The sequence below is a fragment of the Neofelis nebulosa genome, chromosome 2, assembly GCF_028018385.1.
Source record: "Neofelis nebulosa isolate mNeoNeb1 chromosome 2, mNeoNeb1.pri, whole genome shotgun sequence".
Classification (NCBI taxonomy): Eukaryota; Metazoa; Chordata; class Mammalia; order Carnivora; family Felidae; genus Neofelis; species Neofelis nebulosa.
The window spans coordinates 113,567,684-113,593,937 of NC_080783.1; the positions used below are offsets into that span (position 1 = coordinate 113,567,684).

Consider the following 26,254-nt stretch of genomic DNA (forward strand, 5'->3'; position numbering starts at 1 on the left):
GCCTGGAGAATGGGCCCTGGGCAGAGAGGTTGCTGGGGCAGGGCGTGCTCACGTGCTCCAGGAAGCAGGCGCCCAGCTCGCTCAGGTGGGGGCGCTCCCTGTTGAACTTCTGCTCTAGCGCCTTCACGAACGCCTTCTGGCACCGGTAGATGTCCTCGATGTTCCCAAAGATGGTGTGCAGCTGTTCCTCGCTGAACATGTCAGCACGCTTGCGACACTGCCTGATGTAGCCCTGCAGCCCATGGCCCGTCAGGTCTCTCTCTGGTCCCCCCACGCCACCCTCCGCACCTCCTGCTAGGCCTCACCTCGCAGATGTCCCGCAGATGCTTGATGTAGTCCCGCTCAGTGCTGAGGATCTCATTGATGACGTTGGTCCGCATCTGGTCCTTGCTGCTCTGCCCCTCGGCACTTCCATCCTCGGCCCCGCTGTCCCCGGCCCGCAATGTGTCATCGTCGGCGGGCTCGTCCTGGTTCACCCGCAGCTGCAGGCAGCACGTGGCCAGTCAGTGCCCGGAGGGTCAGCCCCTGTGGCCCGCACGCGGGGGCAGTGGTGAACTGAGGCTGGGAGGAAGGTAGGCATGGCAGCCCCCTGCCCCCAACACCGGAGGCTCGCCAGCCCCTCCAGAGGCGCCAGCTTCTGTCCCTCTCCCTCTCTGTCGCCTTCTGTCCCCCTCCCCCTCCTGCGCTGGTGCTGGACTCCGTGCTGGGAGCAGAGTGGATGCTCACTCTTAGGGGGTTTCCGAACCAGTGTCTGCTCACACCAGCCCCTCTAGGGCCTGTGACAGAAGTGAATGGGTGATTGGGGCCTTTCTGGCTCTGTGACCTGGAACTAGGACAGGCTTGGGGTGGACAATGGGCCGTTTATCCATGAGGTCTGGGGCAGGGGAAGCAATGAAACCCAAGGTCTGAGAACTCTACTCCCCACTGCCTTCTGCATGGCCTTTGAGGGCACCCGGGTTCCTTCCTTGGACACCAAAGGCCACCATAGGTAGGTTCTGGGTCTCTTCCCTGTGATCTCTTGTGCTAACGACTTAACTTGTCCAAGCCTCAATTTTCTCAGGTATAAGTGGCTGTTCCCAGCTCTCAGAGCGTTGCGGAAGTTTGAGATGCCTATCCAACTTTTCTGAATAGTGTTTAGTAAATGCCTGATACACCGAGTTGTTTGTGGTGGTGGCATTCTAACATGCAGATTCCCCCTGGAGGAATCCACACACCATCGTTTCTGACCCATTCCTTTCTGAACACCAAGGGCACCCTGGTGGGAGGGGTGGGGCAGGCAGGAGTTTGTGATGGTCTGCGGGTGGAGGAAGGTTGTGTCACAATTCTGTGGCTGGCCTTCTTCACATCCCCGTCCCCACACTTCCCATCTCCAGCCCGCAGTCTTGCAGTCCCAGCACAGCCATAGGTAGGTGGGGGTCCATGCCCAGCACCTCTGACCCAAGAGCAGTTTCAGGTCTGCACTTCTGAGCAGAGCCAGTTGGCTCCTTATGGACCCAGAGAAAGCATAGGCTGGTGCCATACCCGCACGAAGCTGGCTGGAAACCACCCCTCGCCATCAGCAACACGACCCCACCACCACTCTCTGTTGGTGGCATCCATTACTTCGATGACATCCCCAGCTTTGAAGCCCAGTTCCTGGTCATCCATGGTGACATGGTCCCAGAGTGCTTCAGCACAGACCACACTGCCATCACTGATGAGCTGTAGAGAGAGCCACAGACAGGCAGATCAGTGGGGTAAAGCTGCCAGGTACCTCCTCATGGGGCAGGGTGTTCCTGTTTTCTGCCCCCCCACCCCTCAGCAGCCCTGAGAAGAGGGGATCCTGACTCATGTTACAAAGGAGTGAATGGAGAGGCTCCTCCTGAGCCAACCATTCTTCAGGGAACAGGACTATGCCCTGGGCATGTCTGGACTGGCAGGGCTCATGACGAAGCCTGAAGTGAACTTGACCACTAGAATACTGGTGAGCCACAGAATCTGAGAGGCAAGCATGTTGCTCACTCCCCTGCACAGGGCACATCTTCCTCCCATCCCCATTGGACTAGTGATTAAATTATTGTTCTCAGCTTCATTTACCATCTCTGCTCTGCTCTGTGATGCTGGGGCTGAGCACAGCAAGCTACATTTCTTCTGTGCCAGCTGCTCCCTGTTAGGTTCTCCAAATGTGGCGTCTCCTGGGTACCACAAGGCTGGAGGGAGAAGGGCTTGCTCCCTCCTGCTGGCTTCTTGTGGACTTGCATTACCTGTGAGGTCACCTGGCAAGCAATGGCACCACTCCTCCCAGGGACAGAGGTTCCCAGCCATCACGGTAGCTGGATCTGGTTTGCAGTGTTTTTCCAACACTGGCAGAACCGGTCTCTTGGCCCTCCCCTGCCACGTCCACCAGCACTAGTTGAGCAGCACCTATCCTCAGACTTCTAGGTCCCAAGCCCTACAGGATCCTCAGCTTTAATTACTCCAACCTCTTTCCTATATTCCCTAGCTGTAAGAGAGGTAGGTTCACCTTGCAGCTGCTACCTCTGTAACAGATACCTCAGGATTGTTCTTGTGCACTCGGGTTATGGAGTCAAGTACTTTAAAACTGGCTCATAATTCTTTATATTAATTTCTCTCTGCTGAAATAACTTGGTGTGTTTCCTTACTCCAACATGGCCATGAACCTCACATCAGGAGCGATGCTCCTATCATGGATCTCACATCAGGAGGAGATGGAATTCCGCCCCCCCCCCCAACCCCCAGGCAGCCCTTGTGCTCAGAGCTCCATTTCCTGTTGGGCTGACACCTGCTTTCCTGTAACATGGGCTCAGTTTCTGCTCCGTGAATAATGAATGGCTCTGAGTGCTCAGGACAAGAGGAAGGGTAGACAGGGGGCTATACAAGAGGTGAGATCTATGCCCCTTTCTGCTGGGACCAAGTGTTGGCTCTATCACAGCCATGGGCTGGCTCTTTGGTTAAGCAGTCACTCCCTCAGAGCATCACCAGTCAGGCCGTCTGCGCCAACTCTTTCCTCCTCTGAGCTGCTTGCCTCTGACCCCATGCATGAGTGTGAATCCTCCCTTGGCTTCAGGTCCAATGGGACCTTTCCTCGGTGCTCCCAGGGCAGTGTGTGTTCTGTTCCTCAGATTGAAATGGGAACCAGAGCAGGGCTGCAGCAAGACTAGCTGGGTCTTCACCTGAGAGTGCCAGTAGCTAAAATGTTTTCCCCAAACCCTGAATGGGCAGAGCGAAGGGTAGGGCGGGCCACCTGGTACCAGAGCCCACTCAGGCTGGAACCTTCCCTAGGGTAGGGCCTGAGCAAGCACATTCAGAAACCTTCAGTTTATGTGTTCTGGGAATGGAACCTGCTCCAAACCCTGATGAAATCATTCCTCAGAATGATTATACGCACATTTACTCTCACACAACAGCCATTCAGGGGCTGCAGATGCCCAAGGCCCACCAGAGACCACAGGCACCAAGCACTGGGTTATTTCTGGGGGGTTGCATGCCTCCTCAAGAGACCATTGCAATCATCCCAGCTAAAAAGACCTACTACAGGTATGTCCTCTTCTGCAAGAAGGCCTGGCCCCCAGGATCAAGACCTCCTGGCTGCAATATGACAAGATGAGACCAGAGGACTCAGCAAGGCATCATGAAAGGAGCCAGCCTGCTGTACCTAGGGAGCAGGCACTAGACTGGGCAGCCCATAGCTGGCACACTCCACACAAGCAGGCTACCACTCCTGGCCTTGAAAGATCTTGCCTGAAGACGAGGAAGAAAGTACTCAAGGGTGGTATGGGTGAGCCAATGAGAATGTGGGCTGCAGATGAATGTCCTCTTTCAGGGACAGTGATCACAGGTAAGCATGTGCATCAGGACCGAAGGTGTGTGTGATGATGGGTGAGTGTGGGCATAAAGACAGAGGGTGTGTATGACATCAGGCAAATGTGTGCATCACGATGGAGGGAATATGTGACTATAGGCTATTTGGGTAGTTTTGATCCTTGAGAGGCGGGTGTTCCGAGACCCCCCTCTTCCTGCACACACCCTGACATGCACCTGCCAACACACATTTACATACTCACTAACAGGATGCTACACTTTGATCTCCGGATAACAGTATGCCATATTGCAGGTGTATGCTGTCCACCCTCAGTTCACACCAGCTACATACACATGCAGGTCTCTAGGACAGCATGGATGCTACCTTCACTGCTGGAGCCCAGGCAGGGAGGAAGCAATGCAGACATACCCACACAGCCCAGCTTCCCACCATTTCTCTTCCCAGGTTGTTTCCTACTAATATTAACCAGGCCAGGTGCCTCCTCCTAACTCCAGGTTTTCTCAAGTGAGCCGTGAGCAAAAGCCCCTCTTGTCAGGCCCAATGACTCCCCCTTCTGCTTTATTCTGCCAGCCCTTGCAGAGAGTTGCACATCCTACAGAGTGGTTTCCTGTATAGCTATGGGGGGAAGGGCTCCAGGTATGGGACAAACAGGTAAGGCTTCCCAGAGAGACCATGGTTCCTGACCTTTATGGACAGGCCCCAATACCTGCCTTGTCCAGTTATCCAGAAGCCCTTGGTGGTGGTGGGGTTGGTCACGTTTGTCACTTCCTTGTCCTAGTACCTTGCTGTGCACAGGAGTTACCTGACAGACTCACAGTCTTCAGCAAATCCCCTGGTCTCCCTCACTGATGCCACAGTAACCATGTGCTCTCCCTGGGCCACAAAGCTCCTCTATAGATCCACAAAAGGGCGGCACTCTGTCACCAAGATAAAATGTAGCTCCAAGAGGTCAGACATGCATTCTACCTCCAGGATAGTCCAGAGGCCATCAGGGCCCACACTAGATAGGTTTCTGGGCAGAGGCCCTTCCTGAAGCTCTCTGTCTGAGGTACGGCTGCACAGAAGCCCAGATTCGAGTCCAGTAGGCTGAGGGGCAAGGGTTGCAGGTTCATTCTTGGCCTGGCAGTGGGGAGCAGAAGCTGGCTCTGAGACATGGGCTGTTTACCGGGGGGCAGGTCGGGAGAGGGAGGGGGCAGGATCCAGTCTTGTGCCCTGGAGACTTTGACAGGCTGGAGGAAGCCAGGCTTTACTTCAAAGCTTGACTTTGACCACTCACCACCCTTCCCACCCTGTCCTATCTCCTCCTCTCTCTCACACACATGCCCACCCTGTCCTATCTCCTCCTCTCTCTCACACATGCAGGCTGGTGGAGGATTCCAATCAGACAGTCTGGGAAGGAATATGGCTCAGCTCCTCCAGGCCACGGCCCAGCAGGGGAGAGGGGGTGTTCAGAATGCCCACGTTCCAGGGATGCAGGCAGGGCTCTACCCGTAGTAGCGGCATGCTGGCCGAGACCACTAACCTGGATAAAGCAACTGCAGATGACACGTGCACAGGAACCCACTCATCTCCCCATTTTTCAACCCACACAGAAACGCATGTCCAGTTCCGCGCACACGGCAGTCACACGTACACTTTCCAGACAACCACAGACAGCCGTGTCCACAGCTGCATCCGCATCCTCAGTTACACGAAGAGACACGCCATTTTAGGTACACGCACACGCGCACGGCACAAAGGACAGGCAGAAGAACCCCGTGGCACAAGGGTCACCAAGCCCCAGAGTCACCTGCAGGACCGCATCACCCGGGGGACGCACGCACACACTGGGCCGTGGCACATGGAGCTGGCAGAGAAGGGGGGCACCAGGGCCAGGCGGGGTCAGCCGGCGCACCTCCGGCCACTGCGGGCACTGCGGAGGACGCGGCTGAAAAGGAAGATCCTTCGCGGCGCGGCGCCACTCACCCCTGCGCGATCCCCCGCGGCGCCCTGCCCGGGCGGTCAGCGGAAGGCCAGCAGGAATATCAGCACGACGTTGATGAGGACCAGGAGCGCCAGCACGGCGAAGACCACCACGCGCTGGGCGCCGGGGGGCAGGTTGCAGCGCAGCAAGGCGCGCAGGGCACTGCCGGGCGCCGCGGGGCGTCGCCGGGACTGCGGGGCCCTGGCCATGGCCCCGGCCTGCCAGCCCCGTGCGGCCCGGAGATCCCGCCGCGATAGGGCGGGAGCGGGGTGGCCCGGAGCGCCCGGAGGGGGGCGGAGCCGCTGCGGTCACCGGGCCCGGGGCTTCTCCAGCTCAGCTCGCGACGTGCGCGCCGCGTCTCCAGGCCCCGCAGCCCTAGCAACCGAGCCGGCCGCAGGGGCGGGGGAGCGGGGGTGGGAGGGGTGAGGAGGCTCGGGCGTGCGAGGCGGCCTGCCCGGGGCGCCTCCTGACGGGGGGAGGGGGTGGGAGGGGGGGGGTTCCTAGGGGGACCTAGACGCGCTCCCGGTGATCGGGGGCCCCGCACTGACCGGGCGCGGAGGGCCGCGGCGGCGCTCGGGGCAGGGCGGGAGGAATTGCGTGGGGGGTGCCTCAAAGCTTCACAGTATTGGGGCACCGGGCCATGGGGATAGGCCAGGGGCTCTGATCCCTAATACCAAGAGCTGTCGTGGCCCCCACTTCAGGAGTCAACGCATCTTGCAAAGGTCAGGTAATTTGCTCACTCATAAAAGCGCCTAGGAATACAGGGATGGTGGAGTCAGGACAGACTGAGGCATCACCCACATGGAGGTGCTCCAGGAAGGTCCTGACTCAGGACTTCTCCTTACTGACCCATCCCAGCAGCATTTTGTTCCTTTGGGAAAGCAGCTGGCTTCTTCAGTGGCTACTCCCCTTCTCGCCCCCCACCCCCCCGCCACCGTTTTATTGAGGTATAACTGACAAAAATTGTATATATTTAAGAGATATAATTTGATGTTTTGAAATAGGTATACATTGTGAAATAATCACCACAATCAGGCTAATTACCCTATCACTTCTCGTGTGTGTGTGTGTGTGTGTGTGTGTGGTGACAACACTAAGATCTAACCACTTCACACACTTCAAGTATACAACACAGTACTCCTTAACTATGGTCACCATGCTGCCATGCTGCACATTAGATCTCCAGAACTTAGTCATCTGGCACAACAGAAACTTTGTATACTTTGGCTGACATGTCCCTATTTTTCCCTCCCTCAACTCCAGGCAATCCCCTATCTTCTGCTTCTATGAGTTTGTTTGACTTTTAGATTACACATATAATAAGTAAGATGACACACTTTTCATCTTTCTGTGTCTGGCTTATTTCACTTAGCATAATGTCCTCCAAGTTCATCCATGATGTCACAAATGGTGGGCTTTCCCTTTTAAAGGCTGAATAATATTCCATGGCATATAAACCACATTTTGCTTGTCCAATCATCACGCAATGAACGCTTAGGTTGTTTCCATGTCTTTGCTACTGAATAATGCTGCAGAGAAGACGGGAGTGCAGATATCTCTTCGAGATCCTGATCCCATTTTCTTGGAACACCCACAAATATGATTGCTGGATCACATAATAATTCTATTTTAAATTTTTTGAGGAGCTTCCTTACTGGCTGTACCAATCTACATTCCCACCAATAGTTTATAAGGGTTTCCTTTTCTCCACACTGTCACCAACACTTACCTTTTGTCTTTTTAATAATAGCCACTGTAAGAGATGTGAGGTGATATCTCATTGTGATTTTGGTTTGCATGTCTCTGATGATTAGCAATGGTGAACATCTGTCCATATACCTGTTGGCCATTCTGTGTATCTTCTTTTGAGAAATGTCTATTAAGGTCCTCTGTCCATTTAAAAAATGGATTATTTGGGTTTTTTGCTACTGGGTTGTATGAATTACTTATATATTTTGGATATTAATCCTTTATCAGATATATGGTTTGCAAATACATTCTCCCATTCCACAGATTGCCTTTTCACTCTGTTGATAGTTTCCTTTAATGTACAGAAGCTTTTAGGCCTGGTGTAATCCCACTTATCTATTTTTGCTTTTGTTACATGTGCTTTTGGCATCATATCCAAAATAACATTGCCCAGACCAATGTTGAGAAGCTTTTCCCTATTTTCTTCTAGTACTTTTGTGGTGTCAGGTTTTTGGTTTAAGTCTTTAATCCATTTTGAGTTGATTTTTGTGTATGGTGTGAGTTAAGGGCCCAATTTCATCTTCTGCATGTGGTTCAGCAGCTTTTTAAAAAAATCCTGTGTCAGCTATGCAGGAGTATCCTATGTCAGTTCCTATTATGCTCCCTCCTGGGGAGTTCCCACTGCCTCCCTGACAGACTGTACACTTAGCCCTGTAGGGTTCAAAGCTCATGTGCAGGTGTCTATCATTCCATCCACAAAGATGTGCTCTGTCACAGTCACCATGCCCCTCTGATGGATCAGAAGGATGCAGCCAAGCAGGCCAAGGAGACTTAAAAGCAGATCAGAAAGACCTGCTCAGAGATTTCCAGGCTCCATGCTCAACACTATGGCCTCCTGGGGCAGAAGGAGTCATGGAATTTGGGCAGAGGCACGTGTTCACACATGAGTGACTTTGTTTCCTGTATATTGAGGTTTCTGTGTGTGTGTTAGTACTACATGCATGTGAGTGAGTACAGAGGAGTCACCTGTGGACACCACCATCCTGCTGAACACCCCAAGCAGGTGCCGGGATATATGTGCACATGTGGGTACCTGTGTGTGTGCCAGGGGAGGGCTAGGATTACATCCAGAGAGGCTGGCTGTCCTCCTCAGATCTAAAGGTTCTGTTCCCATCTGTCTGGTTGTGAGGGGAAAGTCATTTTTCTGTTTCTCTTCAGTTCAGAAAACTAGGCTCAAGATTTGCTCCCTCAATTTTTCAGGAGGATAGTGGGGTAACAGAAGGCATCAAAGGCTCCCAGCCACCCCAAATCCCAGGGCTCCTTTGTAAGACTGTGTGACATGCCCTCTTGGGAGGGTGTGGCTCAGAAGTCCTGACTTTAGGCCAGATGTTTCATTGTGCTCCTGTGGTTCCAGAGCCACTGGACAGCAAGGAAGAAAGGCACAGAGGACAGTTCTGGGAATCCACTGGTCAGCACCGTGCTGAGGGCTGTGGGTCTATAGCACTCTACCTGATGCTGTACTGGCCCCAGAGGCCTGTTTTAGGGCTTCAGCTATGGCCCATTTCTGGAACAAGACCTCTGTCTCCCCTGTAGCTGACCACCTTGGGGCAGAAGAACCTCTGAACCTGGGCTGGGACCAAGACCTAAGAGGTGGCCACTGCCTTGCCGGGCAGCACCCAGACTTTTGATCCTGGTGAACTGGGGTGATAGCAGGGAACACAATGGCAACGTCCTTTTTGTGTATGTTTCATGACCAAAAAAGCAAAGCCAGAAAAGCTTGAAAGCAAAGGCCTTGACCCTTGAGGGGTTCAAACTGGATGGTTCCAAGCCAGGGAGGGGAAGATAAGTGGAGGAGGTAGCAGGGAGTTGCAGGGAGGCACTGCCACTGACAGGACTGGCAGGGAGATGGACAGGTGACATAGGTGTTTGGACAGATGAGGGATAAGCCCCCAGCACTGTAGCTTGGGGATGGATGAGGAAAACTGCTCTGGGTGTGCTGGCCACCAGACAACTTACAGTCCTGGCCCAGGGTCTCCTGCTATCCCATCTCATGGAGAGTTAAGTGAGGTTGTTGTCCAACAACAGGGCATGAAAAGGTATCTGGGGCACTGACCAGTATCAGGCTCTTCCCTTGGGCTGGTGCCAGAAGGGGTACCAGAGCCAGGTAGGCCTTGGGATGGATCTCCAGGCTTACAGACACTGGGGAAGACAGAAACACCTGGAGAGAAGGTCAGACTATCTCCATGGAGGGGGAGGTCATAAGCTGGCCTGATGTCCTGAGTGTCCTCTTAGTGTTCCACAAAGAGTTTCTGGGAGCTTGAGGATGGCAAGACTCTCTCTTCTATCCTCAGGTTACCCTATGGCCTGTTGGCCAGGACAGTCCTGCTTCCCACCCGCTGTGCTGGCCTAATTATTGGTAGAGCTCCTATTATGCTCTAAGCCCCAGGTTAGAGGACAAGATTTATGTCTGACTGCCCTCTAGTTCACACTTATCTCTTCTCAGCAGGAGGATCCAGGAACTGTTCTTGGCACGCCCCCTCCATGCCCTCCTAGAGCAGGGACATCAGGTGCTTGGAGCAGACCTGGATACAATAAGACCCTCAGAGCCAGAGTCAGGTAGTGGGCAGAACTAGGGAAGACTGGCTCCACACATGCGCCCTTTGTTAATGCAGCCATGACCTGACCCCCAGGGGAGATGCTGCCACCCACAGCACAGCGGAGGGGGCATCAGAAGACCCCAGGCCAGGAGCCATGCCCTCCCCTCCTCTGGTCCCATCTCACAACTGGGCGGGGGGTGGGTGCGGTGTAGGACTGGTGGAAATGAAAAGAAGACACCTCTCCTTTCAGCCCTCAACCCCAGAAAAAAAATCCTTGGGCTAATGATACCCTCAGGCCTGACTCCAGCCCAGCAAAGTATGCTCAGAGCCTCATGAGGCAGGGAAAGGCTGGGAAAGGCCGGGAAGAGGGTGAGGAATTGGGCAGACAGACATAGGCCTCAGTCATGGGCATCTGGACAAGGTACCAGACCGCATGATGCTAAAAAAAAAAAAAAAAAGGAACACTTCTAGGCAATGCAGTTAACTCATGTTGCAGGGTCTGGACCATCACGAGGTGCAAAGCACAAGTGAGATGCAGAGAATACAGAATGAATATGATATTGTGTCCCTTTTCACTTTTGTCAGCACACAGACATGCACTGTCTACCCCCACCCTCAACATTCCTATATATTCTGTATCCCAGGGCCTGGGACATTACTTGACAGTAATTACATGCTCAGTAAATATGTCACATGCATCCAACACACACATATACACATCACACTCATAAACCTGCAGGTGCGTGTGTTTGTGAGCACATGCACTCATTTCTTCTGTACCCAGAATACAAAAATGCTTCACTATTCTCCCCTATGTCTACTGCGCTTTGGACTGGATGGTTTGAACTCCCTTCTGTTTAGGAAACTGAGATGTGGTGTCTTCTTCTGAGGTCAATACAAACGAGAAAGTGTCACAATTTAGAACATATGTGTGTCTAAAAAATAGAAGTGAATATGTGATTTTAGAGCAAGATAAATATTCTTTAGTATGGACTTTTCTCTGACATCTGTTGCTGCTATAATCTCTTAAGTATGAAACTCATGTTGACCTTAGCAAATCAGCTTGCCACACATGTGAACCAGCAGTGAGTGCTGGTGTGTTCAGGGCATTCATGGTGGGGCTTCACTGCTCTTGGAAGGCCAAGTGAACTAGCCTTATTGCAGAATCACCTTTTATATCTCTTCAGTTTCTGATAAAGTGGGTCTATTCAATGCTGCCGACAAATGGGTGCTGCCTTTCCTAAGTCCCTTATACACCTGGGTACAGTGACCCTCCTGTAGCTGCCAGTGCAGCTCAAGTGACACACCCATCCCACCAGAGGAAACTGAGGCCCTGAGGAGGGGATGACTGGCCACATGTCCTCCACTGTCCAGTGTGGAGGCAGGGTGGGGGGGCAGATGCAGTGCTGCCAGCCTCCAAACCCAGGCCCTGCCCTTCATGCTATGTTGCCCTGAAAAGGGATCTAGAAGTGCTGGTGGGTCTCATGGAGAGCAGCCTGGTGGACACTGACACCTGCATTTGCCGCTGCATCACTGGAGAGGGGCTCCCCAGTCTGACTGGCTGCCCTCCTGCATGATGTGACATGTCCTTCCCCACAGGGGCATGTCCAGGAAAGACAAGTACCCTGAAGCACCAAGCACTCTAAACATAAGATACAACATCACCCCCCCCGCCCCCCCCCCCGGTCTACTCAGGAACCTCAAATACCAAGAAAGACCTTTGAACCAAACAAGAAATAAAGTCCCTAAGCAGCTAAAATAGGTGCTATCCAATTCATGATCTAAATTACCTTTATTTCCTTCATAGAGGTGCCCTCTGCCAGCAGCTATTGGTTCTCTTAGAGCACTCCTGGCTCTTGGCTTTCCTTATCCAAAACCTTTTAGAATGAATAACTTGTCAAGGGCCCCAGAAGGCACTTCCTTACCAGCAGCAAGATATGACAGACCAGAATTTCACCCTCAAGTAAGAGATACACAACTATGAAAAGCAGACACAAGACCTCTAACAATGCAGCACTGATGGCCAATCAAACATCCCCACAACTGTTCAGAGTCTCTAAAAGCTTTATGTTAGCAATCCTTCCTCACTATCATCCTCATTGCTGGAGAACCCACCATATGCCAGGTTATCTATGTTATTTCAGTTAGTCCTTATGTAAGCTTATGGCTATCCTTGTTTACAGTTAAGTAAACCAGAATTCAGAGGGTTAGCTGCTCAGAGCTTTACGCCAGGCAGGGTACTGGGCAGGGAGGAACTCCCATCCAGGAGTGGGAGGCCCCAAAGTCCGGATTCTCCCCTCTTCACCATGCTGCTCTCCACCAGGGCTGGGGCCCAAGACTGAGGAGGGCAGCCTGAGACTTCAAGAAAAACCATTATCTGTGAATTCTGCTTAAGAAGACATAATTTTAGGACATCTTCCATTCAAAATAACTTATGAGAAGCACTTAAAGAAAGGCTTTATGTATTGGAAAAATCAACTTATTTAACTTATTTGAATATGTATTCTTTAACAAATGGATCTTGAATAAAGCATTATTCAATGACTGTTTTAAATCATTTATTCAGAGCTGGGCCTGGGGAAAGAGTTCATCCACCATCAACAGTTTGTAACCATCTGTCCAGTAAGTAGGTAATAAGGACAGGACACTCCTTGAGGGTTTCTGAGAAGCCCACCAGCGCACTCATTCACTCAAACTGTAAATTGATCCCTTCCGAGGTGTAAGATCCTGGGTGGTCAGATTCTGGTTTTGATAAAGCATTAATAGATAGTAGCTCATGACTAGGAAGAGAACATGGTGTTGTTATGGATGTGGGTTATGGACCACATTATGTTTAATGCCCCCCACCCCCGAATTAAAAGCGAAGAAGGGGAGAAAATAGGAGTATAAGTGATAAAAAGAGAGGAGTCAAGGTCTCAAAATTTCTCTGTCCTTGGACAATGCAGAAGGAGTCCTCGGTATGGGAACCAGTTTTGCCTAGAGGAAGTTTGTCACTAATTTCTTCTGCGTAGGTAGGAACAGAAAGAGAAAAAAAAGAGTAACTTGCACACAGTTGTCATAGCAACCATAATAAGTTTTGAGCTCTAGGAGTCAACAGGAAAGAAATCAATTTTCACTTGCCTCACTCCCCTCCTGTCCTGAAAACTTCTTGGAGGGAGGGGGCTAAGCCCTGGCCTTCCTTCCACCAAGCAGAGTTCCTGCATCCAGGAATTGGGTAGGATAGACCAGTACACTTTGATTGTAGGTCCTGAGTCATGCCTGCCATTCTGGGTTCCCTGTAGGTCCATAAGGGCAGAGGGGTGGGCTCTGTATTTGGGTTAGCTCTGCTAGCAGATACCACATCCTAAAGGGAGAACCACAGGCTCAAATGGTGTTGTGTGCATGCTGGTGCCACTGCCATCTGCTTGGAACACAGAGCCTGTGGACATCTAGGTCTGTGTGAGCATGCTGGACTCATCCTGACAGCCAAGCCATCTGTCCCAGTCCCTTCCCTTCACCCATGCAGCCCTGACCCTACCTCATTGATGGCCAGCTGCTCACCACCCCCTCCAGGGTGGCTGTAGTGCTGGCTGGAGCTGTGCAGGTCCTCATACAGGTCCTCCTCACTCCCTGCCTCGTCAGCACGGATGGCCGGGTCCAGAACTCCATCAGGGATAGCTGGAAGGAGAGACACCAGCTGGCAAAGAGGAGCTGAGGAAGAGGGACAGGCAGAGAAGGAGATCACCTTTTTCAGGATAAATGCTCCTTCGAGAGGAGGGAGAAGACCTGGGAACTAGTTTCTCAAACCATTTTTTGCTGCAAAATCGTTGTCTAGTTGAAAGAGGGCACTGGTTGACTTTCACCCCATCACTGTTAATCACCATTCAATTCCCACCAACTCCATAAACAAGGAAACTCATATATCTGCCAGAGCATGGCATTCAAGAGCCCCTCCATCTGAACCAACATGCCAAGTCTGACAGAAGGCCCTTAAGAATAATGCTAACAATTTATTATGAAATATATATATATATATATATATATATATATATATATATATGAATATATGTATTTGGAGATATATATATATATATGTATCCAAAGAAATATAGTATATACATTTAAATATAGGTAGAAAATTAATAAAATGAACTCCCATAGTACTTACTCTGTTTAAGAAAAACACCAGAGTCTTAGAATTGAACCACCTGTATGCCCTACTCCAATTGCATTCCCCTCTCTTCTCTCTTTCCTTTAGGGCTATCCAATATTTCAAAGTTCTATAAATCATACCCATGCTGTATTTAGCATTTATTTCTATCAAGTTTTGCATGGTTTGACCTTACATAAATGGGACCATCCAGTAGCTTCTCTTTGACTGACTGACCTTTCTTTCTTTCTTTCTCAATTCAATTTTTTTTTTTTTTTTTTTTTTTACTGAACAGCTTTTTTTTGGGTTATGCAGCTGTGACTGATTCAGTCTCACTGCTGCACAATCTTGCATTTTATGAATACGTCACATTTTACATACCCATTGCACTGCTGGAGACATTGGGTGCTTTTCTGTGTTGTTGCCAGTGTGAACGATGGCATTGCAAACATACCTACAAACCTCCTGGGCACATGTCTTAGAATTTCACCTCGGATGGTGTTTCTCAACTCTTTCTCATTATTAACCCCTAAAGAGCCTTTTATACATGGTTTTCCTAATCATCTCAATGAAAATTTAATACTACAAATACACCTTATGTTTGTTTTATGTTCTGTGGCTCTTTGGAAAGCCACAAACTATTGTAATACCTAAGATTTTTGCCCCCTTTGGCAAAATTATTACCCCTGGTGTGAAGTCATGCTCTAGGGGGCAGGTGCCCAAGTTTGGCATTCCTGGGTTGTAGGTATGTCAAACTGTTTCCCAAAGCTATTCTACCACTTAGGACCTCCAACAGTGTGTATGAATGTTCCCACCACTCTGAGGACTGGCATTGTCAGACATTGTTGACAGGCTGATGGGTATGGAACCATATCTTACTGTGGTTTGAATTCACCCGTCTCTGATCACTAATGAGGTAAACACACCTTATCTATACTTATGAGTCACTAGTATCTCCTTTCATATGAAATATCTATGTCAACTTGAGCTTGTTGGTCTTTAATGTAATCATTAATGTAAAAAAAATTATTTCTATGTATATATATATATATATATATATATATATATATATGTACATACACTGCTCTCATTCTCCATACTAAATCTTTGTCACCCACATGTATCATAAATATGGTCTCCCACTTTGTGGCTTGTCCTGTCTCCTAATTTATCAATCTTGTCCTATATGGTTTTGTGTTTAGGAAGCTCTTCCCTACCTCAAAGTTACAATATTTTCCTGTGTTATTCTTCAATGTTTTATAGTGTTTTTGTTTTGTTTTGTTTTGTTTTAAGTAGGGCTCATGCCCAGCATGGAGCCCAACATGGGGCTTGAACTCATGGTTCTGAGATCAAAACCTGAGCTGAGATCAAGAGTCAGACACTTAACTGACTGGGCCCCCCAGGTACCCCCTATAGTTTTTCTTTTGACATTAAGTTTTTATGCAATTGGGAATATATTTGTGTATTGTTTATCGTGTATTGTGTGGGTTGGAATCTGTGGTACTGTGATTTATAATAAGAAATTTGTATTTGGTCTTCCACCCGGTCCAGGCAAAGACCTCCTAAAACCGTTGGGAATATCCAGTGATAAGAGAGATAAAGGTTTTTTGTTACATTAATCTGACTTCCAGAAAGCCCCTAGGTAACCTAGGGATGGGGATGGTTGCCAGGGAAACAACCCTGAGATTAGAGGTTTAGAATTTTTAGTCCCATCCCCCAACCTACTTCTGGGGCAGGGAGAGGGGTTGGAGGTTGAGGTAATAGCCAATGGCCGATGATTTAGTCAATCATGCCTACATAATGAAGCCTCTATAAAAACCCAAAGGACAGTGTTTGGAGAGCTTTCTGGTTGGTGAACACACGGAGACTGGGAGAGTGGCATACCTGGAGAGGGCATGGCAGCTCTGTGACCCTTCCCACGTTACTTGCCTATACATGTCTTCCATCTCATTGTTCCTGAGTTATATCCTTTTATAATAAATCAGTAATCAGTCAGTAAAATGTTTCTCTGAGTTCTGTGAGCTGCTCTAGCAAATTACTTGAACACAAGGTGGGAGTCAGCTGGAACCTCCAATCTACAGCCTGTTGGTCAGAAGCACCTGGAGTTTGTGACTAGTGTCCAAAGTGGGAGAAGAAGGGTAGTCGTACAGGACTGAACCCTGTTAATCTGTGGGATCTGATGCTATCTCCAGGTAGAGAGTGTGAGAATTGAGTTGAATCGTAGGACACCTCACTGGTGCCTGAGAATTGCTTGGTGGTGGGAGCACACATGATAATGGGGTCCAGAACCTTTAGAATCCAATTTCATTTTTTCTGTAAAGATAAGCAATTGTCTTAGCACTATTTGTGGAATAGATGGTCCTTTCCTATGGATCCATAATGTTTGCTCTGTCCTTAAATCAAGTTGTTGACTCTATTCTTGTGGGAGGCAGAGTAATGGACCCCCAAAGATGTCAAAATCCTAATCCCTGGAGTCCATGAATATGTTATTTTACATGACAAAGAGGAATTAAGGTTGCAGATGGAATTAAGTCTGCAAACCAGCTGACCTCAAAATAGGGAGATTATCCCGGATTACCCGGGTGAGCCAAACATAGGTGAAAATATTAACTTTCAAGACTCACCTCAAGCATTACCTCCTCTGTGCAAGTCTTATTAGACATCATCACTCCAAGGACTGACATCGGCTTCTATTTCACTCCCGAGGTGCTTTGTACAGACAATGGTTATGGCATTTATCATACGTCCCCTATATATTGCATTGTCTGACTGTCTCTCCCAAAGGCAGTAGCCATGCCTTATTCATTGATGTAGACTTCTGTAAGTGTTAAAGAAATGAATGAGTAGACAGATGGGTGGGAGAATGGTGTACAGCGGAATGACAGAACAGATGAATAAAAAAGTGGAGAGATGAATAAATGAACGCAGAGAGGCCTAGAAGAGGAATAGTTGAAGGCAGAGCCTATGAGGCCTGGCAGAGCCAATACCAGGAATACAGTTAAAGTTCCATGCATGTGGCTGAATATGGAAACAGAAGCATGTGACTTGAGAGCAACATCCTGTCCCTGGAACTGACCCGAGAAAGCCCTCTGCTCTAGCCTGGCAGCAATGGTCTGAGCCCAGCTTGGGGGCAGGAGCTAATAGTTCTGCCACTGACCCACACAATCAAGAGTCCCAAGGAACCCTCATCATTTTTATTTGATTTATGTTTTTAAATTGTTTTATAATGGAAAGTTTGAAATATGTACAAATGAAGAGATGACAGTGTAAATGAATCTTGTACACCCATCATCCAGCTTCAACAATTCTCAACATGAGGGCAATCTTGCTTCATCTTTATACCCTCTCCACAGATCCAGGATATGACATAATTCCATCTGTAAATACTGTAGTATATCTTTATAAGAGATGAGGACTCTGTCTTTATAAAAAATGTAGCTGCAATACACATCTAAAACAAACTATAATCCATCAAAGGTTGTCTGAGTGGCATACCTTCTCCTCTAGAGCATTAAAAAAACTTTTTATTTTGAAATAACCATAGAGTGTAGAGAATTTGTAACAGTAGTGAAGAGGTCTTGTGTACCCTTCACACAGTGATTACAGCTTATGGAATTCTAATATAATATCACAGCCAGGAAAATGACCTTGGTACAATGTGTGTATATGGTTCTAAGTCATTTTATCACCTGTGTAGATTTGTGTAACCACCACAGCAACCAGTATGTAAGCTTTAGAGGTTGACTTTTTCACTCAGCCAAAGGCCCTTGAGATCTGTCTGAGTTGTTTGTATTTAAACCTCATTCCTTTTTATCGCTTACTAGTATTCCATGCAATGGGTTTACAGGTTTGTTTAACTATTCAGCCCACTGACGGACATCCAAGTGATTTCCAATTTTACACTGTTACAAATAAAGGTACTATGAACAAGTTTTCATTTCTCTGGGATGAATGTAATTGCTCAGGAGTGTAATTGCCAGGTCATATGGCAGAGCTCAAGGAAGGGCTTCACCTCACGAACTGTGAGATCATGACCTGAGCTGAAATCCAGAGTCGAACATTCATCTAACTGAGCCACCCTGGTGCCCCAAGTGTTTAGTTTTTTAAGAAACTGCAGAACAGTTTTCCAGAGTAGTGGTACCATTTTACATACTCACCAGTAATGTACGTTTCTCAAGAATCCTTACCTGAATTTCGTATTGTCACAATTTTATATTTTAGACATTCTGATAGGTGTACAGTGATATTGCATCATGGTCTTATTTTGCATTTCCCAAAGGGCAGGTGCTGTTGAACATTTTTTGATGTGATTATTTGTCATCCATATATTTTTAATGGTGCAGTATTCCTTCAGGTTTTTTTTTTGCCTCTTTCCTAATTAGATTGTTTATTGCTTTAATGTGGAGATTTGAAAATTCTTAAAAAACACTTTTTTTATCAAGTAAACTCTGCCCTTATCATGGGGCTTCAAATCATGATCCCAAAATCAAGAGTCATGTGCTCTCCCAACTGAACCAGTCAGGTACCCCTGAAAATTCTTTTTTCTTTTTTTTTTATTTAAAATGTTAAATTATATATATTTTTAAATATTTTATTTTTAAAGTTTATTTATTTATCTGTGAGAAAGTTATTTATTTATTTATTTATTTATTATTTCTAATATGAAATTTATTGTCAAATTGGTTTCCATACAACACCCAGTGCTCATCCCAAAAGGTGCCCTCCTCAATACCCATCACTCCTCCCTCCCTCCCTCCCACCCCCCATCAACCCTCAGTTTGTTCTCAGTTTTTAAGAGTTTCTTATGGTTTGGCTCCCTCCCTCTCTAACTTTTTTTTTTTTTCCTCTCCTTCCCCTCCCCCATGGTCTTCTGTTAAGTTTCTCAGGATCCACATAAGAGTGAAAACATATGGTATCTGTCTTTCTCTGTATGACTTATTTCACTTAGCATAACACTCTCCAGTTCCATCTCTGTTGCTACAAAGGGCCATATTTCATTCTTTCTCATTGCCACGTAGTATTCCATTGTGTATATAAACCACAATTTCTTCATCCGCTCATCAGTTGATGGACATTTAGGCTCTTTCCATAATTTGGCTATTGTTGAAAGTGCTGCTATAAACATTGAGGTACAAGTGCCCCTATGCATTAGCACACCTGTATCCCTTGGGTAAGTTCCTAGCAGTGCTCTTGCTGGGTCATAGGGTAGATCTATTTTTAATTTTTTGAGGAACGTCCACAATGTTTTCCAGAGTGGCTGCACCAGTTTGCATTCCCACCAACAGTGCAAGAGGGTTCCCGTTTCTCCACATCCTCTCCAGCATCTATAGTCTCCCGATTTGTTCATTTTAGCCATTCTGACTGGCGTGAGGTGGTATCTGAGTATGGTTTTGATTTGTATTTCCCTGACGAGAAGCGACGTATTTATTTATTTTGACACAGGGAGAGAGAGAGAGTGCAAGTGGGGGAGGCTCTGCACTATCAGTGTGGGGCCTGATGCAGGGCTCAAACTCTTAAACTGTAAGATCATGACCTGAGCCAAAGTTGGATGCTTAACCAACTGAGCCACCTGGGCACTCCTAAAGATTTTATTTAACTAATCTCCACACACAACATGGGACTTGAACTCACAACCCTAAGATCAAGAGTCTCATGCTCTACTGACTGAACCAGCCAGGTACCCCTGAAAACTCTTTATACTTTCTAGATGTGAGTCCTTTGTCAGATATGTGATTTGCAAATGTTTTCTCTTAGCAGCTTATTTTTTCATCCTCTTAATAAAGGTTTTCATGGGGCACCTGGGTGGCTCAGTCGGTTGAGCGAATGACTTCAGCTCAGGTCACGATCTCGTGGTCCGTGAGTTCAAGCCCCGTGTCAGGCTCTGTGCTGACAGTTCAGAGACTGGAGTTTGTTTCAGATTCTGTGTCTCCCTCTCTCTGACCCTCCCCCGTTCATGCTCTGTCTCTCTCTCTCTCAAAAATAAATAAACGTTAAAAAAAAATTAAAAAAAAACAAAGGTTTTCATGAAGAAAAATTTTAAATTTTGATAAAGTTCAATTCATTGATTTTCCCTTTTATGGATCATGCTTTTGGAATCATGTCCTAAGAACTCATCACAAACCCTAGTTCTAAAATATTTTCACTTATGTTGTCTTCTAAAAGTCTTTTACCTTTTACATGTAAATCTATGATCCATTTTGAGTTGGGTTTTGTTTTGTTTTGTCAACTGTTGTATACCTATATAAACTAGATGATATGGACAAATTCTTAGGAACACACACTTACCAAAACCGACTAAAGAAGAATCAGAAAATCTGAATATACTTAAAATTAGTAGGGAGATTGAAGCAGTAATCAAAAGCTACCCAAAAGAGAGAAGCCTAAGAGTAGATGGCTTCACTAGTGAATTCTACCAAACACATGAATAAAAATTAGCACCAGGGACGGCTGGGTGACTCAGCTGGTTAAACGTCCGACTTCATCTCAGGTCATGATCTCATGAACCGTGGGATTGAGCCCTGCATCTGGCTTTGCACTGATAGCTCAGAGCCTAGAGCCCGCTTAGGATTCTCTCTCTTTCTCTGCCCCTGCTCTGCTCATGTGTGCATGTTCTCTCTGTCTCTCTATCTCTCTCTCTCAAAATAAATAAACATTAAAAAAGGAAATAATAAAAATACTTAGGAATAAGTTTAACCAAGAAGGCAAAAGATGTGTACACTGAAAATTACAAAACACTGCTGAAAGGTATTACAAAAAATATAATAAATGGAAAGACATTCTGTATTCATGAAATGGTAAAGTTAATATTATTAAGATGACATTACTATGCAAAGCAATCTACAGATTCAATGTAACCTCCATCAAAATCCCAATGGCATTTTTACAGAAATAGAAAAACTCCTCCTAAAATTTATATAGAATCTAAAGGGACCCTGAATAGCCAAAATTATCTAAAAAACAAAACAAAACAAAACCAAAAACAAAACCTTTAAAATTAAGTTAGAGGACTCACATTTCCTGATTTCGAAACTTACTAGACAGCCACAGTAATCAAACAGTGAGCCCTGTCCTAAGGATAGACATATGGGCCAAAAGAATAAAACAGAGATCCCAGAAATAAACCCTCATTCATACATATAGTCATTTGATTTTTGACCAAGATGCCAAGGCAGTCAGTGAGGGGAAAAGATAGTCTTTTCAACAAACAGTGTTGGGAAACTGAAATTCTGCATTCAAAAGAATGAAGTTCAATCCTTACCTTATATCATACACAAAAATTAATTCAAAATGAATCAAAGACCTAAATATAAGAACAAAAACTGTAAGACTCTTAGAAGAAAACAGAGGAAAGTCTTTAAGACTTGGATGGGAGAATGGTTTCTTGCATATGACTAAAAGTATGGGTAACAAAAGAAAAAATAGATAAACTGGACTACATCAAAATTTGAAAGCATTGTGTATCAAAGGATAGTCTCGAGAGTGAAAAGGAAGCCCACAGAATGGGAAAAAATAATTGCAAATCACATACCTGATAAGAGATTAATAGGCAGAATATATAAAGAACTCCTATAATTCAAGAACAAGGACAACAACAAACTGAATAAAAAATGGGCAAAAGTCTTGAGTAGATATTTCTTCAAAGAAGATACACAAATGGCTAATAAAGACATAAAAGAATGTTAACATCAGTAATAATTAGGGAAATGCAAATCAAAACCACAGTGATAAGCACTTCACACCCTTTAGGATAACTATGATTAAAAAAAACAAAAAACAAAAAATGGAAATAGCCAGCACTGAAGAAGACTGAACGAACTAGGACCCTTAGGCACTGCTGACAGGAAAGTTAACAGTGCAGCTTCTGTGGAAAACAGTTTGGCAGGTCCTCAAAAACCAAAACATAGACTTACCATATGACTTAACAACTCCACTTCTAGGTATAGACCCAATAGGATTGAAATCAGACTCAAACAGATACTTATGCACCGATATCCAGAGCAATATTATTTACAATAGCCCAAAGTGGAAAACAACCCAAATGTCCACCAACAGATGAATGGATAAACAAAATGCAGTATATACATACAACAGAATATTATTTAGCCATAAAGAGGAATGGAGTTCTGATACATGCTACAACATGGATGAACCTTGAAAACACTATGCTAAGTGAAATAAGCCAGACACAAAAGGACACATATTGTATGATTCCATTTATATAAGGTACCTAGAATAGGCAAATTCTTAGTGACAGAAAGTAGATTAGAGGTTACAAGGGGCTATAGGGATAAATGACTGCGTAATAGTTAAAAGAGTTTCCATTTGGGGTGATGAAAAACTTGGTGATATATAGTGGTGATGGTTGCACACATAAAAATAATTAATGCCACTGAATTATACAATTAAAGTGGCAAATTTTATAATATATATTTACCACAATTTAAAAAATTACTAATATATACCACAAACCACTGAATTTTATACTTTAAGTGGGTGAGTTGTATGGTATGTGGCTTATATCTCAACAAAGCTGTTTAAAACATTGGTTGGCTATATTTGTTTGGCACTATTTCTGAATACTCTGCTCTGTTCCAATGATCTATTTGTTTATTCCTCCAATACCACACAGTCTGTACCATATAGTATTCTGTAGCTGTATAATAATTTTTTAAATTTGGTTAAGTGGTTCCTCCTACTTTATTCCTCTTTTTCAGAATTGTTTTAGCTATTCTCATTTCTTTCCCTTTTATATAAATTTTAGAATAATCTTGTCTATAGTTAAAAAAATACTATAGTTGCTGAGATTTGATAGAAATTGCATTAAAACTGTGGATCAATTTGGAGATAACTGACATCTTTACTCTGTTGAGTCCTCTAATCTGTGAACATAAAATATCTCTCAATAATTTAGATCTTTGATTTCTTTCACACTGCATTATTTTAAAGTAAATCTCAGGGGCGCCTGGGTGGCGCAGTCGGTTGAGCGTCCGACTTCAGCCAGGTCACGATCTCGCGGTCCGTGAGTTCGAGCCCCGCGTCAGGCTCTGGGCTGATGGCTCGGAGCCTGGAGCCTGTTTCCGATTCTGTGTCTCCCTCTCTCTCTGCCCCTCCCCCGTTCATGCTCTGTCTCTCTCTGTCCCAAAAATTAATAAAAAACGTTGAAAAAAAAATTTAAAGTAAATCTCACACATCGTATAATTCAATCTGTAAATACTATAGAATATGTCTTAAAAGATACAGACTCTCTGTCTCTATCTCTGTTTCTCTCTCTCTGCCACACCTTCTTCTCCAGGGAATTTAAAATCAGTGGTCTTGGGGGAAATAAAACTCATTGTAAGAGTCCCTACTTTCCTTGCCTTTTTTCTTAGCCAGTCCCAGCTGGAGTCTCAGCAGCTCACAGGAGGATTGCTCACCTAGCAAACTTGCAGCTCAGGAGAAAAGTGTTTCAACATGAGTGTCCCAATATTTTTATTCATTGTCTAATATCCAGCTTCCATCACCCAGGTCTAGGGTGGAGGTAGTGTTTGCATTAAAAGGAAAGAGGGGGAAATTTCTGGGAGTGAGTGGAGGCCATAGTGGGAGAATGACCCCAGGACTAAGTTAGGGAACCCAGGCCCTGGCTGGTCTGTACAAATGGGCAGGGACAGAGTTGTCACCTTCTCTCTGAGAGGTAGCCCAAACCCCTTTCTTACAAAGCAAGGCCAAGTGGAAGATTCACATGTAGTTGGCTTAAATGAAAGTGCTAAAGGGGGGAAGCAAGTGTACCACAAGCATCTTTGGGTAAATAAATACACGACCACAACATGGCCTGGTCAACACGACCAAGCCATGGCCTTGGTCACGACCAAGGTCAGTCGTGACCTAAATTTTTAAGTTGTATGTAGGAAGACAAGTCAGCTGTCTGATCCACTCTAAGAATCTAACAATTTAGAACACTGAAACAGCAAAAGAACCAAGAAATCTGGATTCTAGATAAAGGTCAGCAAGGCCTTTGTACCTCTGATAAACAAACAGCACCCAAACTATTCCTTGTCTCCACTTATAAGGAAAGGCCACGGTTTTGCCAACAAATGGAGACAGTCCCAGGGGAATCTTTTCGGTGCTGCTCTAGACCTCTGGAAATTACAGTTCTCAAAGTGTGGTCCCCAGACATCAGCATCACTTGGGAACTCGTTACAGATACGGTTTCTGGGGTTCCCAGGACCTCTGGGGTGGAACCCAGCAGGCAGAGCTGAAAGTCTGAGATTGCTGCTCTCAGTCAAGAGTCCTTAACAAAGTGACTTAACTAACTGCCAGGAAATTTCTGCTCCAGCAGATCAGGAAATACATTCTTTAGGGGGTGGCCTCAGGGCACTTTTAGAAACCTGTAAAGAGACTGGCACATAGTTGCAGAGTAAAAACAGGAACTCGAGAATGTCGGAGCATCTGGAGTGGTGAAGGGAGCCTCAGCTGTTCCCCAGGCACTGGCCAGGGGGGTCCACTTACTATGCATTTGCTTCTTTCTTTCTGAATTCACTCAGAAGTACTCAGTGCTCATTGTGTGTGTACCATTAGATACACACTGGGTTCTGAGGATGTGGTGTGAAGAAGACAGACACACTCCTTGCTCTTGTGGGGATCAGTGTCTGGAGGGAAACAGGAATGGAACCATTGACAAGCGGCAGAGCTGCGGAAGAGCAAGCCCAGGAGACATTGGCCAAGCCTGGGACGTGCTGAACACCTCGAGGTTTCAGGACCAGGGGCAAAGGGTGTTCCAGGCAATGGGGGTAGCAGCATCAAGCCCCAGAAACAAGAGGGTGGGGCTGTCCAAGGACATGCAAGAGTCGTGGAATTCCAGGAATAGAGAAAGGGAAAGGGAAGGACGAGGCAAGGTCTGATGGTCACTTCTTGGGGAGGACAGCTGGTGCGAACAGCGTTGTCCTAGGCAGCCCCTTGCTTAGCAACTGAAGTAAATTCTCAGGTCTGTCACCACGTAGGCTTTTTACTACATCCTAGTGACATGGACAGAAAAGGTTAAATTATGTAACCCGTTCCACAGATGAGGAAGTGGGGACTCAGAGAGGTAATGTTCCTTTCGAAAAATCACCCCGCTGGCAAGGAGCCAAAGCTCGGACACCAGCCAGATCTCTGGGCTGTTTTCACCGAACTGAGTTTGTTTGAATTGAGTTTGTTTACATTTATTTCTCTTCTTCTGCACGAAGGGTTCCTGCTGATGGCAAGTCAGACAAGGGATGGTAAGGTTTGTGTTGATTGTTAAAGGAGCACATAGCATAGGCAGTGCCCATGCATTCATTAATAACCTACTGCCTGCCCTGCATCGTCTAGCAGTAACCAGGTGCAGCAGACACTTCCTGCACTGTGTCTGAGGCCAGGTCTGGGGTCAGGAGTGTGGATCTAGGTGGGGAGGGGCCTGCACTGTGTCCCAGGCCAGGTCTGGGGGCCAGGAATGTGGATTAGGGTGGAGAGCAAGGGGCATCCTCTCAGGCCAGCCCCCACTGGTCTTGATGCCAGGCTGTCCTGACATGATTAATCTCTCTTCATGAGCTCTTGTTTGCACTGGTGCCTTTGCTCATGATTTGGAGTCTGCCTTCTGCCCTAAATCCTTTCCAGCTTCCAGGGTTAAAACAGTTTTTTTTTTTGATTAATAGATTTTGTTAGAAATTTTAGCTTTCCAGAACAATCAAGCAGATAATAAAGTTTCCATATACCCCACACCCAGTTTCCCTTATTATTAAGATCTTGAGCTACATTAGTTACAAAAGTGAACCAATACTAATACATATTATTAACTAAAGTCCCTCCTCTCTTCAGCTTTTCCTCAGTGATTCCTTAATATCCTTTTTCTGTTCCAGGATCCTATATCACATTTAGTGATCTCCACAGATCAAGATTTTTTATTTAGGTGCACAAAGGTTCACTTATTTAAGCTTCTGAGAGTTTTGTTCATCTGGCAAATAAAACTTTATGGCATCTATAGCACCAAACCTGAATGCCCTCTGTCCCACAAGGCCTGCTTGCAGGGTTTTACCATAGGAAAGACCTGAACATCTCTT

At 46.4% G+C, this 26,254-nt stretch overlaps 1 protein-coding gene across 7 annotated transcripts in view; it reads right to left on the reverse strand.

Annotated features, from left to right (window-relative positions):
* The window catches only part of ARHGEF4 (Rho guanine nucleotide exchange factor 4), a 261,385-nt gene that overhangs the window by 8,079 nt on the left and 227,052 nt on the right, over positions 1-26,254 (reverse strand). For 2 of the 7 annotated variants that reach the window (XM_058715678.1, XM_058715683.1), the window contains exons 5-8: positions 13,590-13,762; positions 1,522-1,701; positions 306-482; positions 53-232 (exon numbers count right to left, since the gene is read on the reverse strand). In XM_058715678.1, coding sequence (XP_058571661.1) covers positions 53-232; positions 306-482; positions 1,522-1,701; positions 13,590-13,762 — 710 coding nt within the window. Of the gene's footprint in view, positions 1-52; positions 233-305; positions 483-1,521; positions 1,702-5,345; positions 5,522-5,788; positions 6,096-13,589; positions 13,763-26,254 lie in introns of those variants that run through there. The other 5 variants (XM_058715680.1, XM_058715684.1, XM_058715686.1 and 2 more) reach the window with 5 other exon arrangements.